Below are 15,685 nucleotides of genomic sequence, written 5' to 3'. Positions count from 1 at the left end.
TTAAACCTTTTAGATGTGTTTCTTTTGTTCTTTTACAACCTCATGAACATACCAAATTAGAACCCCGTGCTCGTATGTGTTGTTTTCTTGGTTATGGTATTGAACACAAAGGGTATCATTGTTGGGATCCTATTTCTAATAAGTTACGCATCTCTCGTCATGTTACCTTTTGGGACAATACTATGTTCTCTTCTCTTTCCAAATTTCATCACTCTGTCAATACTGACTCTCTATTTTTCACTGACTCCTCCAAAGAGCTGTTTCCAAGTCCTGATCCAAGTGATTGTGATGTGCTCAATATTAGCCCAACTACACCGCCTCGTTGAATCTGCACGCTTGTTGATCCAAAGACTGCGCGCATCTCCTCCTAGCACTACTCTTCGTCGTTCTACCCATGTAAGAGAAACTCCTCATTATCTTTCTGATTTTCACTGTTACTCTACTATTGCAACCCTTCATGAGCCTCGTTCTTATTTTGAGGCAAGTACTGACCCTCTTTGGCAGTAAGCTATGATTGACGAACTTCAAGCTTTAGAGAAAACTCATACTTAGGATTCAGTTGATCTTCCACCAAACAAGACCCTTATTGGTTGCAAATGGATTTACAAAATCAAGACCCATTCTGATGGAACTATTGAACGCTACAAAGCTCGCTTAGTAGCCAAAGGCTACACTCAAGAGTATGGTATCGACTATGAAGAAACTTTTGCTCCAGTGACCCGATTAACATCTATTCGCAGTCTCTTAGCTATTGCTGCAGTTCGTAAATGGAAACTTTTCCAGATGGATGTCAAAAATGCTTTCTTCATGGTGATTTAACAGAAGAGGTTTATATGCATCCTCCTCCTAGTTATCATTCTCCTCATAAGGTTTGCAAACTTCGGCGAGCCTTATATGGATTAAAACAAGCTCTCAGGGCCTGGTTTGCCAAATTTAGTTCCACTCTTGCTCAACTTGGTTTTCTCTCTAGTTCACATGATTCTGTTCATCTCATAGTTACTCGACCTGATATTTCATATGTTGTTCATCTGGTCAGCCAGTTTATGTCTGCTCCTCGCTCAACTCATTTCTCTGCAGTACTTCGAATCCTTTGTTATATCAAAGGCACTCTTTTTTATGGTTTGCACTTTTTCGCTACCTCCTCCCTAGTATTATCTGGCTACTCTGATGCTGATTGGGCTGGTGATCTGACAGATCGTCGCTCTACAACTGGTTATTGTTTCTTCTTGGGTAATTCTCTTATCTCTTGGTGTAGTAAAAAGCAAATTGTTGTTGCACGTTCTAGCACAGAATCTGAATATCGTGCTCTTGCTAATACTACATCTGAATTACTTTAGTTATGGTGGTTATTAACTGATTTGGGTGTCACTTATTCTTCTAGCATAATGCTTCATTGCGACAATAGAAGTGTCATACAGATTTCTCATAATGATGTATTTCATGAGCGTACCAAATACATCGAAATTGATTATCATTTTTTACGTTATCATGTTGCTCATGGCACCATATGTTTGATTCCTGTCTCCTCTGTCAGCCAAACCGCTGATATATTCACCAAAACGCATCCTCCCGCTCGCTTTCAGGATCTCTTAAGCAAACTGAAGTTGACACCTGTGCTACCACCTTGAGTTTGAGAAGGGGGTGTTAGCATAAATACAGCAATTAGCATGATTATAAGAGATTTGTGTAACATAATTATAGCAATTAGCATGATTATAAGAGATTTGTGTAGTATAATTACAGTAATTATTATTCTTGTCTAAACTAGCTCATATTCTCATGTATAAATAGATTTAATATCTCTATAAATAAGACACAGATAAATACACAATCCTTTTTTTTTAAATTGTATTCTTTCTTCTATCAGTTTAAGAAGCTAACTCATCTCATAATTTCTTAAGTCTAGTACAATAAATCTTAACAGAAATATTAGACTGATTTAGTGTACTTATCTCTTGCTTGAGTTGACATAGCATATGGCCATTGCTCTCACTAAATCTTTCTTTGATTTCATTCCACAGATCCATAGCAAATGGAGATTATACAAATGCTTCTGCTAGTTCCTTTGATAGAGAATTCAGGATCTAGGGAGTAACTATGCTATCTGCCCTTTTCCAGTTCTCAAAGGAAGTAGAATCTTCACTAGGCATCTTACACTTCCCATCTATGAAACCAATCTTATCCTTTGCTCTCAAAGCAATGACCATGGACCTACTCCAGATTAGATAATTTTTATCTGTCAAAGGAGCAGTCACCAACACCATTCCAGAGTTATCAGAGTTCTGCAAATGAAGAACTCCTTCCTCAGTCTTGTCATTCACACGAGGAACCTGATCATTAGCCATTGTTGGATGAATTTTCAGAGAAGATCTTTGAATGAGATCAAAATAGGATTGAAAGCCAAATCTCCAGCAAAGAGTCGAGGAGTAACTGAACCAGATCTAGAAATGGAACTCTGGATCTAGTTGAAGAACAAAGAGAGAGAACAGTTACCACAGCACGGTACCATTTGAAAAATTACAGAATTGAAAAAATGAAGGTGATTTTCATTAAGTGGAAAATGATTGTTATATATACAGCTGAGAATGATTCTAGAATATTAATCTCCTGGAAAACACTAGAAGAAACTAGAATACTGTACAAACTATTTACAACAGCCTACTAACTAATTTCAGCTAAGCTTTCTTCAAGAGAGACTGAGAAGAACAACTTGATCTTCTGGGAGCTTTGCCCAAACACTGCTGCACACCGTTTTATTAATGTCTCCAAATTCTTTCTGCACATGGTTTCGCAGCTTTCCTTTCTCACTTGGCTAATACGCAGCGCATCGCTGTAGCTGATAACTTAACGCACAACAACCATGAAGAAAATTGCGAGGCGAAGGATGCAAGGACAAAGAGCAAAGGCGATAACCAGTAAAGCAATGTCATACACATTGTTTTTGAGGACAATTATTTGCATATATGTGTAAACAGGGTATATGTTTTCAATTAGTTCATATATGCAAGGTAATAAATTGGCCGGTTAATTAATAGTGCTTGAGAAGTTTCTGATGATACTAATTTGCAAAATAATATAGGCAATTTAACACAGAAAAATACAATATCTTCCTGTTTCAGGACAAGAGGCGATGAAAGAGGGGGGGGGGGGGGAGGTAGAGATGGGGAGGGAGAGAAAGTCTAATCACACTTCAGCTAAAAGTACATGAATGAGAAATATGCCTAAAGTGGAACAGTTCTTAAGCTACTAATAATTTTGCGCCACCATTTATTGCAGAATGTATAGTAAACACATATACAAAGAATACACCAACGACACTATTTGAGTGATTCGTTGAGAAATTAGTTGATAGCAGTGCAAACCCTGCGAATCTCTCCTTGAGAACCGGTGAGGGGGTCTATATTTCCCATCTTTACCATGGCTGATGCAAAATCAGAATTAAAAGATGAAGAGTCTGTGCTATACTCGTTAACAATGCTATCTGTAGATCCGCCACTGAAAAGCACCTGATCTGATTGAAGAAGTCCTCTTCTTGCAATAAGATTCGAGTAGTAGTTGTTGTCGAAAGTATTGGGTGTCACCAAATCAAGTGGTGCAAGATTTCCATCACCACTTTCGTCAGTTGGACATTGGCTTTGTCGGGTGCTAGCAAAATCAGGATCTATATCACTTGCGTTATTGTAAATCCTACCACGGAAGGTCAAACATCTAGCTTGTCCAATTGTATGTGCTCCTGTAAGTTTTCCAATGAAGTTTTTAGTTTTTAGCCATCTTAATGTAATTCTACGCATGCATGTATAGAAGAATTGGAATTCTTGACGCACAAACCTGAAAGGGCAACCATATCTCTTTCATTTAAACCTTTGTTTCCGAACAAAGAAATGAGCCTGTCGAGGCTATCTGAAAAGGCAGGAAGGTCGCTATCAGCTAGACTTCTGCTAGCAGTGGTAGAGTCTCTTCTTCCAAGATTTACTGTCCAAGATGGTCCACCAACCTGTTTTTTATATATGCAGAACATATCAGTATATACTAATTATTAGATTGCCATATGCTATATAACATTCTTTGCGTAGGAAGTTTGGAGAAACTTACAGCGACAGATGCATCGCGAGCTGCGACTGCAAGAATATCAGCACAAGAAACAATTCCAGGACATATGCTTTCCACTTGAGCCTTGGCATCATCTATGACTTCGAAACCTCTGACAGATTGATCATTGTTGCGAGCAGTTCTCTCGCCAGTAAATGAGGCTGTATCTTCCAGCAAAATGGAGCCATCACAACCCTGCAATTAATGCCAAGTTAATTACATTAATCTCCAGCAGATGTCAAAAATAAATATATTAATTATGGCGGAAAATTTTATCTAAACTTAGATTATGATTGACTCAAGATATAAACATGTGAGGCAGAACTATTATTATATAGATGCATCTATAATAAACCGAATCTAAACAAATGAAGTAGAGTTTCTCCACCAAAGTATATTTGTTGTGAACTACCTGAACAAAGCAGTCATGGAAATGAAGGCGAATGAGCGAAGCAGCCATTCTCTGCTCACTCGAGACTGCAGCATCAATAGCTGACTTAATAGTACTCAATGCATTAGGACACGTATTGTCATAGAAATTGGAAGAAAGTTGTGCTTGACATGGCAAGCTTGAGAAAATCAGAAACAATAATTTCAAAACCATACAAGAAAAAGATAAAGGAGAGGCCATTCTTATGCTAATTTTTTCCTTTCCCCTTCTTAATTAGTACAGCAGAAATCTGATAACAAACTGAGAGAAAAGGAAATGAAACTATGGACTGTTAATGTTGAGTGCAGAAGAAGCGGAAGCTTCATGTCCCATTTATAGTGCCCTGTCCAAAAAATTTGTGACCTATTCCCCCAGGCACCGCCACAAAAGTCGTTGCCTTTAATGTACTATAGGATATTTTCTAAGTCGGCTAAAATGAAATTTCTGGTCTTACTTTTCCAGGCCTTTGTGCTTTTTGGAATAAATCAATGAAATTGTAACCACTCCCTAGCCTGCTTTGACTGTTTTTGAAATCGAGTACGTTCTTTTAATTTCTGTTTAGTAATATTAATTATTTTAATAATTATTAATTATTTTCTATATACATATAATAGTTTAAAGTAAAATATTAAATAAAAATAATTATTAAATTAATGGTTAGATATAAAATGATAAAAATGTCATGGCAGTTCATTATGATAATCGTTATTTTATAATTTTAAAGCACTAAAAATACAAATTATCTACGTTTTAAATTTTAATGATATAACCTTTATGGCATAAAATAAATTTAATATTTAGATCTTTTTTATTCCTTTAAATTAAAGAGAGGCAATAAATAGTGGCATTTTTGGTTTTTATTGAATGTGAATCAGACGCCCAGTAACAAACGATAATCATGGGATAGAAAATTTCCATTATTATCTCTAATTAACCTCTAATCAATCCCTATTCTCAAAAAAATATTTTAAAAAATCAATTATTATCCCAATTCAAATTTTATTTGAAAACCATTTTCAGTATATATTTTAGTTAATTTTTAATTTTCTTATATAATTAATTATAATTATAATTTAAATTTAAAACTTTATAATTTTAAAAGTGAATTTTATTAATAACTTCTTTAATTTTTGTTAATTTAAATGATTAATTTTGACTTTTCATAACTCCAATAAAGATTTTTTATTTTTTTTTCCATTTCCGTTTAAGTAGAAAATAAATAAATAAATAAATAATTCGAAGTTTGGACTTTCATTTCAGCATAAATGGAGCAATGAGAATGTGATGTGGGAGGAATAATTCCTGCAGGCACTTACATTCTCCAGCTACTCAGATTTAAGTAACAGTTCACCATCAATTATTAAAGCGTGTTCCATGATGGTGGAAAAATCAAAGTCAGAAAGACATTTTTTTTAATCATAAATTTGATTGCTTTCTTGCTTTTGATTCTTTTTACATGCATGTATTTATAAATGTCAAAACATTCTGTGTTTGATTCAGCTTTTCTTTGACATGTTCATCTAGAACTCCTTTAATTACTCATAATTTGATGGGAATTTTAATTCGGATTTATAATTTCAATTTAAATTTATAGTTTTAACCTATTTTTAATTTTTCTCCAAACACTTAATTCAATTATAATTTAAAAATATATTTTATTAGGGTACAACTTTTATTCTTAACACGATTACAATTATATAATTTATTAATATGAGCCAATTAATTCCAACCCATGACTTTACTTTGTACATTTATGAAATTGCATTTGATTTTGGAGAAAAAAAGTGTTAAGATATATATATTTATTCAACTATTTACCATTGATTTGAGACTTCGAAAAATTAATTCAGTCAAATAAACACCCCATCTTATGATCTTAATTAGTATCTTAATTAGTAGTATGCATATGCATCGCCGTCACTTAATGCTAGCTTGATTAGTTGTTACTGTAAATTTCCCTTACTGAAATCATGATTTCGGTCTTTTGCTTGTGACCAAATTAAACACAAATAAAGGAAAACAACGATTTTATTTATTTTTTAATTAAAACAGCAACATAATATACACTTGCTTATCTACAACTTCCAAAAAAGACAAGTTGAACAATGACATACAGTAATTAATTCATTAATGTCATAGTTGCAATGATATATTTATTCAATGATATTGATCTATTTATTTATTGCACGACACAGGAACTCCTAATTTGTGACACTTGAATACAATTCCGTGGCGAATCAGTTAACAACATTGCAGAAACTTCGTATCTCCCCTGCAGCACCAGTTAAGGGACTTATTTGTCCCATCTTTACCATGGCCGCTGCAAAATCAGAACTGAAAGTTAAAGCGTTGTTCACGTACTCATTAACAATGCTGTCTGTAGCTCCGCCACTGAAAAGTATCTGATCTGATTGAAGAAGCCCCTTTCTATCACGAAGGTTTCTGAAGAAGCTGTTATCGAAAGTATTGGGAGTCACTAAATCAAGTGGTGCAAGGTTTGTGTCCCCGGAGCCATCAGCTGGGCATGGAAGGCCTACTCTTAGATTGCTAGCAAAGGTAGGATCAATATCGCTCGTATTGCTGTTAACCCTATCACGAAAGGTGGCACAATGTGCTTGGCCAACTGTATGTGATCCTATATGATCCCAAATGAGATATTTAGCCATCGCATTATATAATGAATTTAATTTACACAGCATAAGCTATTCAAAATTGAAACTAAATACTTATTAATTACTAAGGCGCAAACCTGAAAGGGAAACCATATCTCTTTGAGTTAGACCCTTGCTAGCGAACGAGTCAGTGAGTTGCTGAAGAGAATCTGTAAAGCGAGGAAGGTTGCTATCTGCTAGGGTTTTGCTTGCTGTTAGGGAGTCCCTTCTTCCAAGATTCACTGTCCATGTTGGTCCACCAACCTATGTTTTGATATATGTATATAGAGATGACATCAATATATAGAGAGAGAGAGAGAGAGATGATAGCTAGACTAATAAAGAGGTTAAAGTGATGATCACTTACAGAAACAGATGCATCGCGAGCTGCTACAGCAACAATATCAGCACATGAAACAACTCCCGCACATATACTCTCCAGCTGAGACTTGATTCGGTCAATGACATCAAATCCTCTGAGAGAATTGACATTGAAGATTGAAGTTTTCTCGCCAATCATTGTTGGCGTGTCGTCCAGCAAAACTGAGGCATCACAACCCTGAAAAACAAAATTCATAAAATAACGATTAGCTAGAGTCGAGAGAGATTGAATATATATATCAAGTGATTTAATTACCTGGACAAAGCAATCGTGGAAATGAAGGCGAATGAGCGAAGCAGCCATTCTGAGGTCAGTCAAGACAGCTAGATTAACATTTGTGCTTATAATTGTCAGGGCAGTAGGACATGACAAAGCATAGAAGGTTTCACCAGAAAGTTGAGCTTGAGATGGCAAGCTAGAGAAATTCATTATCAATATTGTTGTCAAAGCAATGCAAAGAAAAGATGAACGACAAGCAGCCATTTTTTTCTTTCTTTGTTATTGCTTCCTAATAACACAAATTAAGCTGTTAATTACTACTACGATATATTGCTATAGCAGTAGTTTAACAGAGCTATGAGGAATAAGATGATGCAGCAGAAGCACAAGCCTCATATCCTATTTATAGTGGTCTGCTGCGAAATGTTGTGACCTGTCCTCCACGTGGTCGACTCATTTTATTCTATCTATCTAAGATTCCATGAATTTCCGGGTCTTTTTTTATTGCTTTATATTTATTTAAATTTTAATACATCAATCAGGAATATATATATTATTTTATAAGTTTAATACTATTTTTATTTTTTTGCAGACATCGATTACGTACATATATTTTATAAAATTAAAAATATATAACTATATATCAAAATATGGAATTATAGATAAATTTTATAAGATTTTAATGTACAATATATTATATAAGATAGTATTATAATTAAAATTGTTTTTTTTTCAGGTTTCATATTTTAAAGATTTATTAAGAAAAGTCAAACTTAAACCAAATATTAAAGAATACATTTGGAATTACATTTTCATATCAATTATTTTAAATTTATACTCAAATAAATTACAAATTATGTTGATAATTAAATTTAATGAATCTATCAACAAATCGAATGTAATTTAGTTGTTACACAATTATAAACATCAGAATTCATGGAAGAAATTCAAATCTTCCATTCTATATAATCATTATTTAGCAAGCACAACCTTATCAAATATAGCTAGACCAAGATCTACGTGCTACGATTTCTTGCGATTTCCTCTTTTCGCTCGCATTTCTTTGTAGAAAGCCATGTTTGGGCAGACTAATAATAATAATAATAATAAGATGCATGAGAGGTTCCAGCTCTACTAGCGTAGTCGGTTGTCACGTTTGCTGTTATATCTATATATTAATTGATGATCACATTGATTTATTATTATAATAATATTTAAAGACAGAATAAAAAAATTTCGAATGATTCCCGAATGCTTGTCCGAAAGAAAAAATAAAAAATTCCGAATGCTTTCAAAGTCAAAAGTGAATGGGTTTTCTTTCTTTCCTTTTTTTTTTCATTATTAATTGTCTCTATGTACCAAACTGCTTCTTAATTTTTTTTTTTTTTAATGTGATTCATGTTGTAACTTTTAATAAGCAATTATATATATTTAAAAATTAAAAAAAAATAGAATTTGAATTATGAAGATTAATTAATATCCATTCCTTTTCATTTTTAGCTCATAAGTTTTGTGCATTTTTGTTATTAGCAATGTACATAAATTTTTTTTTATGGGATGTTTAGATTAGTTTAAAAAATTTTGAAATTAGAGTCACTTTCAATTAATTGTTACTATTTCAAGATAAGAATATCATTTTACTCTTCTCTCAAACTGTACATGTCTCTATATTACGTTGGGAAGATATATATATATATTACATGATTACTCATATTTTCTTATATTATTTAATTTTTATTTATTTATTTATATAATAAAATAAATATGGTGTAATAAATAAAAACTATATATTTATTTTAAAATAAAATAAATGATATGATATAATAATTTATAAAAAAATTATATGATATAATAAATTAATAATTATATATTTATTTATTAATAAAATAATAATTATATGTTTATTTTAATAATAAAAATAAAATATATGATATAAAAATTAATGATTATATATTTATTTTAGTAGTACAATAATTATATAATATATAACCTTATTAGTTATTTTACATATCAATAATAGTAACTATACAAAGTATTACTAAACATAACTATCAGTTAACAGAAATAACTATCAGTTATCGGCTATCAAATGCACCAAACAGTTAAATTGAAAAGACTTCTAATTTTAATTGAAACTCAAATTTGAAATCTCATCATTTTAGGGATAATTTTTTTTTTATTATTTTTAAATATACAGTTGTTTACGCTTATAAATAAAATTAGTATGGTGATCAACTCCATGTGACTTATCTAACTATCTATTATAGAGACAATTCTAATGCTATTAAACTAAAATTCATGTATTAGACTCTTGTAAAGTCTTTGGCTATTAAAATCTTGTATAATCTGATAATTTATTTAATTTGAGCGTCAAATTAGGGATAAATACTATCCCTAATTTAACGGCCAAAATAAGGCATAATTACTGGGATAGTACGGCTGCGCTGAAGTGGCGTTCGGAAGAGATTTAAATAGAAAATAGCAATAATTATAGATTATTAATTTATGCTGTAATTGGAGACCAAATTCTACACTAACTTAAACTACATGTCACCTTGTGTGAGACACGTCCTAAATTTAAATTGCTATATTATTTCCCCTTCATTCTATCAATCATGATTTGACTTTTGAGACAAAACCATTGACTTTCTTCATCTCATATGCAATTTTCTATTAATTGTTTGTTAATATCCACGTCATCACTATCTGTCTCCTGAGCTATATCGCGTATAATCGATATTGTTCTTGAGTTTATGATTTTTTTTTGTCATCAATAATATAATGTGTCAATTTTTGTATATTGAATTGATTAATTTTCCCTCTAATCTCATCAAAATAAGTTATTTATATAAAAATAGTACAAATCATAGTTATTAAATTCAAATCGAATCGATCGATTGTGTCAATAAATCGATGAATTAATTCTCAAACCGATTCAAATTTGTATTTGAACCAGATAAGAAAGTTATAGAAAGTGATCTGATTGACTCGGCGATTAAACCGGTGAATTGATATGACCTGATTGATCTGACCAATTCAAGTATTCAATAAAAAATTTTTTATATAGAAAATTGAACTCAAAACCTCATAAAAAGTTTTAAAAATCAAAATCAATTAAAATAATTTAGTAGTTTTGTGTTTTTTTATTTCAATAAGTTATTTATATAAAAAATAGCACAGATCATAGATATTAAACCCTATTAAATTAGTCAGTTGAACCAATGAATCGATGAACTAATCCTCAAACTGATCTAAGTTTGTAATTGAACCAGATAAGAAAGTGACCGAGCGTGATCTGGTCAACCCAAGGATTAAACCAGTGAACCGATGTGATTTGATTGACCTAGCCGATTCAATTTTTCAATATTTTTTTCTTATTTTTTTTATTTTTGATATATAAAATTAAAATCAAAATTTCATAAAAAGTTCTAATAATCAAAATCAATTGAAATAACTTCATAGCTATATATTTTTTATTTCAATATATTTATTTTTTAATACATACTTAATATTTTATAAATATTAAAAAGAGAATCATATATTTATAAAAAATTTTATGCGTTATATTACTTGAATAATTTTATATAAAATTTAAAAATAATATTAAAATTTATTAAATATAATTTAATAAATGTTAAATTTTTGTTTTAAAAAATTAAATTTTAATTAATTATATTTAATAAACTTTAATTAATTTATATTTTTTTTATTTTTAATGATTCATTAATTGAACCATTAACCCATTCACTTAGTCCCTTCATTGAGTCAATCTTCAAACCAGGTTTAATAACACTGATATAGACTAGTGGTTTTATAATATGTTTTAATATATAGTAATTTCTAATTTATAATTTGATTCTTCACACCTTAATTATAAATCATAAAACTATTTAAATGATAATCAAATATATTCTTTAATTTATAATTTTATATTTAATTATTATACGAAACTCTCAAAATAATCACGCCTGAGACATGAACACTTGGAGTGTAAACAAGCAAACACATTGTAAGTAACTCAATGTTGAAGCAAAATAAATTCTAATACTATGTAAAAAATGAACTGAACTTAACTTTACCTCAAGTTAACACAAACACCTAATCCTAAACGAATGTGAGACAATAAAAGCCCTACATGATCTAATCAGCCCTCTGCATATATACGCCATCTCTGTACTTGCATCAAAACCACCATCAGTGTTAATTTTATATCACCCTAGATCAATCGAGAGGATACCAACCTGTAAACTAATCAATGCGAGAAGATTTATCTTCTGCCAACGACTCCATCAACACTTTCATCAGAAATCTGTGCTTGACAGGGCACACTCCAATATTTAAATTAATTTGGGGTTTAATAAAAAAAATTAAATAGCAAGAATGTCTTTGCTATTAGGGAATAAATGTCTTTAAGTGTTGACAAAAAAAATGTAATTAAGGTGATAATTAAACACCAAAAATAAAAGGCCGTCAATATTTTAAAACCATAAATAAAAGTACAATTAGCTTAATTATACGTGACAATGAAGTATAACTTACATTCTAACAATACTTGAATCGAAAAGTGAATTACAAGAATAATATAATGGGGGTGTCTCGAGCGAGAGAAAATCATGTTCAAGATATACTCCCACAATTTATTGCAGAACTTGATAATGAATAAACAATTTCATGACACTATCAACACTTTGAATTTTGAATAATTCTTTTGACAAACTAATCAATTAACGTAAAACATTGCAAAGCCTTCGTATCTCTCCTTGAGAACCAGTTAGAGGGTCTATATCTCCCATCTTCACCATGGCAGAAGCAAAATCAGAACTGAAAACTGAAGAGCTCCTGCTATAATCATTAACAATTCTGTCTGTAGATCCACCCCTGAAAAGTACCTGGTCTGATTGAAGAAGACCCTTTTTCTGAATAAGATTCTTGAAGTAGTTGTTATCAAATGAATTGGGTGTCACCAAGTCAAGCGGTGCAAGATTTCCATCTCCATTGTTAGCTGGACATTTGCGTCTTCGAGTACTTGCAAAGCCAGCATCGATATCACTAGCATTGTTGTAAATTCTACCACGGAAGGTCAGGCATCTTGCTTGGCCTATTGTATGTGATCCTGTATACCACAGAATTCTTTAGCATCTTGAACATGTCTCTAGTGTATTAATTGCAATTTATGAAACTAAATTACTTGAGATAGAATATAAACCTGAAAGGACAACCATGTCTCTTGCACTTAAACCTTTCCTATCAAACAAAGATATGAGACTTTCGAGGCTATCTGTAAAACTAGGAAGGTTAGCATTAGCTAGGCTTCGGCTTGCAGAGGTAGAGTCTCTCCTTCCAAGCTTCACTCTCCATGAAGGTCCACCAACCTATTTTTGTATTTAATAAGTAAATGTTTAAATTAAACGCCATCAATTGAGAAAATATTTTATGTGAATGTGTAAAGCCAGTGATATTTACCGCAACAGAAGCATCGCGAGCTGCTACAGCAACAATATCAGCGCATGAAACTATTCCAGGACATATGCTCTCCACTTGGGCCTTGGCATCATCTATGACTTGAAATCCTCTAACAGATTGGTTATTGTTGCGAGCAAATTTTTCGCCAGTCATTGAGGGCGTATCATCCAGCAAGATTGAACCATCACAACCCTGCAATTGAGTTCACAACTTCACACATTAGTTTCCTGTGAAGTATAAAATGAAGGTAATTAATGAAATAAGTAATGTATACCTGAACAAAGCAATCGTGGAAATGAAGGCGAATGAGCGATGCTGCCATTCTACGCTCACGTGACACAGCTTTCCTAATAGCTGATCGAATTGTGGAAAGTGCATTAGGACATGTATCGTCATAGAAGTTGGAAGAAAGTTGTGCTTGACATGGCAAGCTTGAGAAAGATAATAATAGTAATAATAAAATTGAGAAAACCAAGCAAGTAGAAGACAAATGACAAGCCATTCTTAATGTTATAATTTTGCTAGCGTTTATCTCCTAAAAGTAGAAGTGAATCTGTGAGAAAGAGAGTGAACAGATTGATTTGGTGGTTTAGAGATCAAAGGAATTGAAGGAAGGAAACATTGCAGATAAGCACAAGCCCTACAACCTATTTATAGGTTCCCTTGACCTTCTTCCAAAATTTTGTGACCTGTTCTTCATGGGACTGCTTCAAATTTTTTAGGGCAGCTGGTAGGCTCAATGTCATTAATGAGTGTTTTGAATTAAAGAACCATTGAAATTTCTGTGGGTTTTACTTTTATGCTATCTAGGCCCATTTTCCTGTTTAATAATAGAATAAATCAAAGAATCCACTCTCTTTAAGCCTGCTTGGATTGATTTCTTCAAGCAAATCTATTCATTTCGACTACGTCACTTAGTGGATAACACCTTGGACTTAGAAAATTAATTTATGGGTAGATGGCAAGGTACAGTTATAATCACATTAATAATTTGTTGGATGTTTCTAATAGTAAGAGACCTAAAGAGCACGTCTCCAGCTGCTTGGAAAAATCAAAGTCATAAAAGTAACTACTGTACATCTGAGTTTTGACCATATCTTCAATTTTAAAAATGAATTAAAGTTTACTCTTTTTTTTAATTAATTTAATATTTTAAATAACAGTGGAAGCACTATATATTATTTTAGTTTTAATGTTCACCCTAGCACTGAGAAATCCATTTCATAATGTTTGGATAGCAAAATTACATTGTTAAAAGAAAAGCTCATATTAATTTAATAATTTTTTTTCAAATTATTTTATATTTTTGAATTAAATTATGAAATTAGATTAATAATTACATATATGTTAAATTATCTTTTGAGAATAATAAAATGTTGTAGATGAGGGTATTAAAAAAGACAGATAAATGATTTTTTCATCGTAAGATATATAAATATTTAAAATTTTTAAAAAATATATGTTAATAATTTAATTTTTTGAAAAATGATAACTTAATTTTATTATGCATGTATTATGATGACGTGGTGAAATTAATTGATTGACATAACGGAGTTGTGATTGATTAATTAATTAAACTAAAATGAAAGTGACATCCACAATGAGTCGTTCATTAATTATGAGGCATGGCTGGTAAACCCTCTTTTCTTTTTCCCGCAAGTGGACATGGCACTTTCATGCTCTTCGGGACTAAGCCCGTTCACCTCTAAATTAATTTATTTAAAAAAATAAAAATATTGAATTTTCTAATTAAAAAATTAGAAAATAATTCAATTAACTAAAATTAAATAAATTTCGTAAAATATTTTAAATTATTTTTCATTATAAGAAAATTTATTTTTTCCTCTGTTTTTTAATTGAAAAATAATGACTCTTTTTATAATAAAATTATGCTATAATTTTCTTAATTAAATTTAAACAGTTTTTTTTAAAAATTATTTATAATAATAAAAAATAGTCATATTATTAATTTTTTGAATAATTTTTTAATTTCTTAAATTCAATTAACGTATCAAAAAAGAACTTTTATGCAGAATTTTCTTTGAGTGATGATAGCATAATTTACTTTGCAAATTGTATAATTTTAGTTTTTAGATATGTTAATTATTTTAAATTATTTTTCATTGATTTCAATATTATTTTTTTTTACCATTTTAACATGATTTATTATTCAAATTTATAATTTTAATGTACTATTGAAAAAAAATTAATTTTAATTGATTAGTTGGTGTTAATAAAGAATTTTGGGCTTATTATTTATATTTATATATAATATATATAAAAGTAGAAATAGAGAGATGCAAAATTATTAATAAGTACATATATTTCTAAATAATTAAAAAAATGAAAATAATTAATTATCTTTTTGTAAATTACAATTTTTTATTATGAAAGCTTGATAATTATAAGCTTAATATTTTAATCAAATAAATAAAATGAAAAATTAAGTTT

At 30.8% G+C, this 15,685-nt stretch overlaps 3 protein-coding genes across 3 annotated transcripts; all 3 read right to left on the bottom strand.

The window, feature by feature from the left end:
* Positions 1–3,235: 3,235 nt before the first annotated feature.
* On the bottom strand, positions 3,236–4,817 carry LOC110642371 (lignin-forming anionic peroxidase-like). Its single transcript, XM_021794391.2, has 4 exons — positions 4,502–4,817; positions 4,093–4,284; positions 3,829–3,994; positions 3,236–3,733 (listed from the first exon to the last, which is right to left on the bottom strand). Exons 1-4 carry the CDS (start codon positions 4,718–4,720, stop codon positions 3,342–3,344), a joined length of 969 nt encoding a protein of 322 aa, XP_021650083.2. The 5' UTR covers positions 4,721–4,817; the 3' UTR covers positions 3,236–3,341.
* A 1,781-nt stretch (positions 4,818–6,598) lies between these two features.
* On the bottom strand, positions 6,599–8,122 carry LOC110642370 (lignin-forming anionic peroxidase-like). The gene is made up of 4 exons (XM_021794390.2): positions 7,808–8,122; positions 7,538–7,729; positions 7,269–7,434; positions 6,599–7,154 (listed from the first exon to the last, which is right to left on the bottom strand). The coding sequence occupies exons 1-4, from the start codon at positions 8,033–8,035 to the stop codon at positions 6,757–6,759; spliced, it is 984 nt and encodes a 327-aa protein (XP_021650082.2). The 5' UTR covers positions 8,036–8,122; the 3' UTR covers positions 6,599–6,756.
* A 4,125-nt stretch (positions 8,123–12,247) lies between these two features.
* On the bottom strand, positions 12,248–13,871 carry LOC110642361 (lignin-forming anionic peroxidase-like). The gene is made up of 4 exons (XM_058137939.1): positions 13,509–13,871; positions 13,235–13,426; positions 12,978–13,143; positions 12,248–12,884 (listed from the first exon to the last, which is right to left on the bottom strand). The coding sequence occupies exons 1-4, from the start codon at positions 13,734–13,736 to the stop codon at positions 12,496–12,498; spliced, it is 975 nt and encodes a 324-aa protein (XP_057993922.1). The 5' UTR covers positions 13,737–13,871; the 3' UTR covers positions 12,248–12,495.
* Positions 13,872–15,685: the final 1,814 nt, after the last annotated feature.

Source organism: Hevea brasiliensis, chromosome 16, assembly GCF_030052815.1.
Source record: "Hevea brasiliensis isolate MT/VB/25A 57/8 chromosome 16, ASM3005281v1, whole genome shotgun sequence".
NCBI lineage: Eukaryota > Viridiplantae > Streptophyta > Magnoliopsida > Malpighiales > Euphorbiaceae > Hevea > Hevea brasiliensis.
This window is presented reverse-complemented; position numbering and strand designations above follow the sequence as displayed.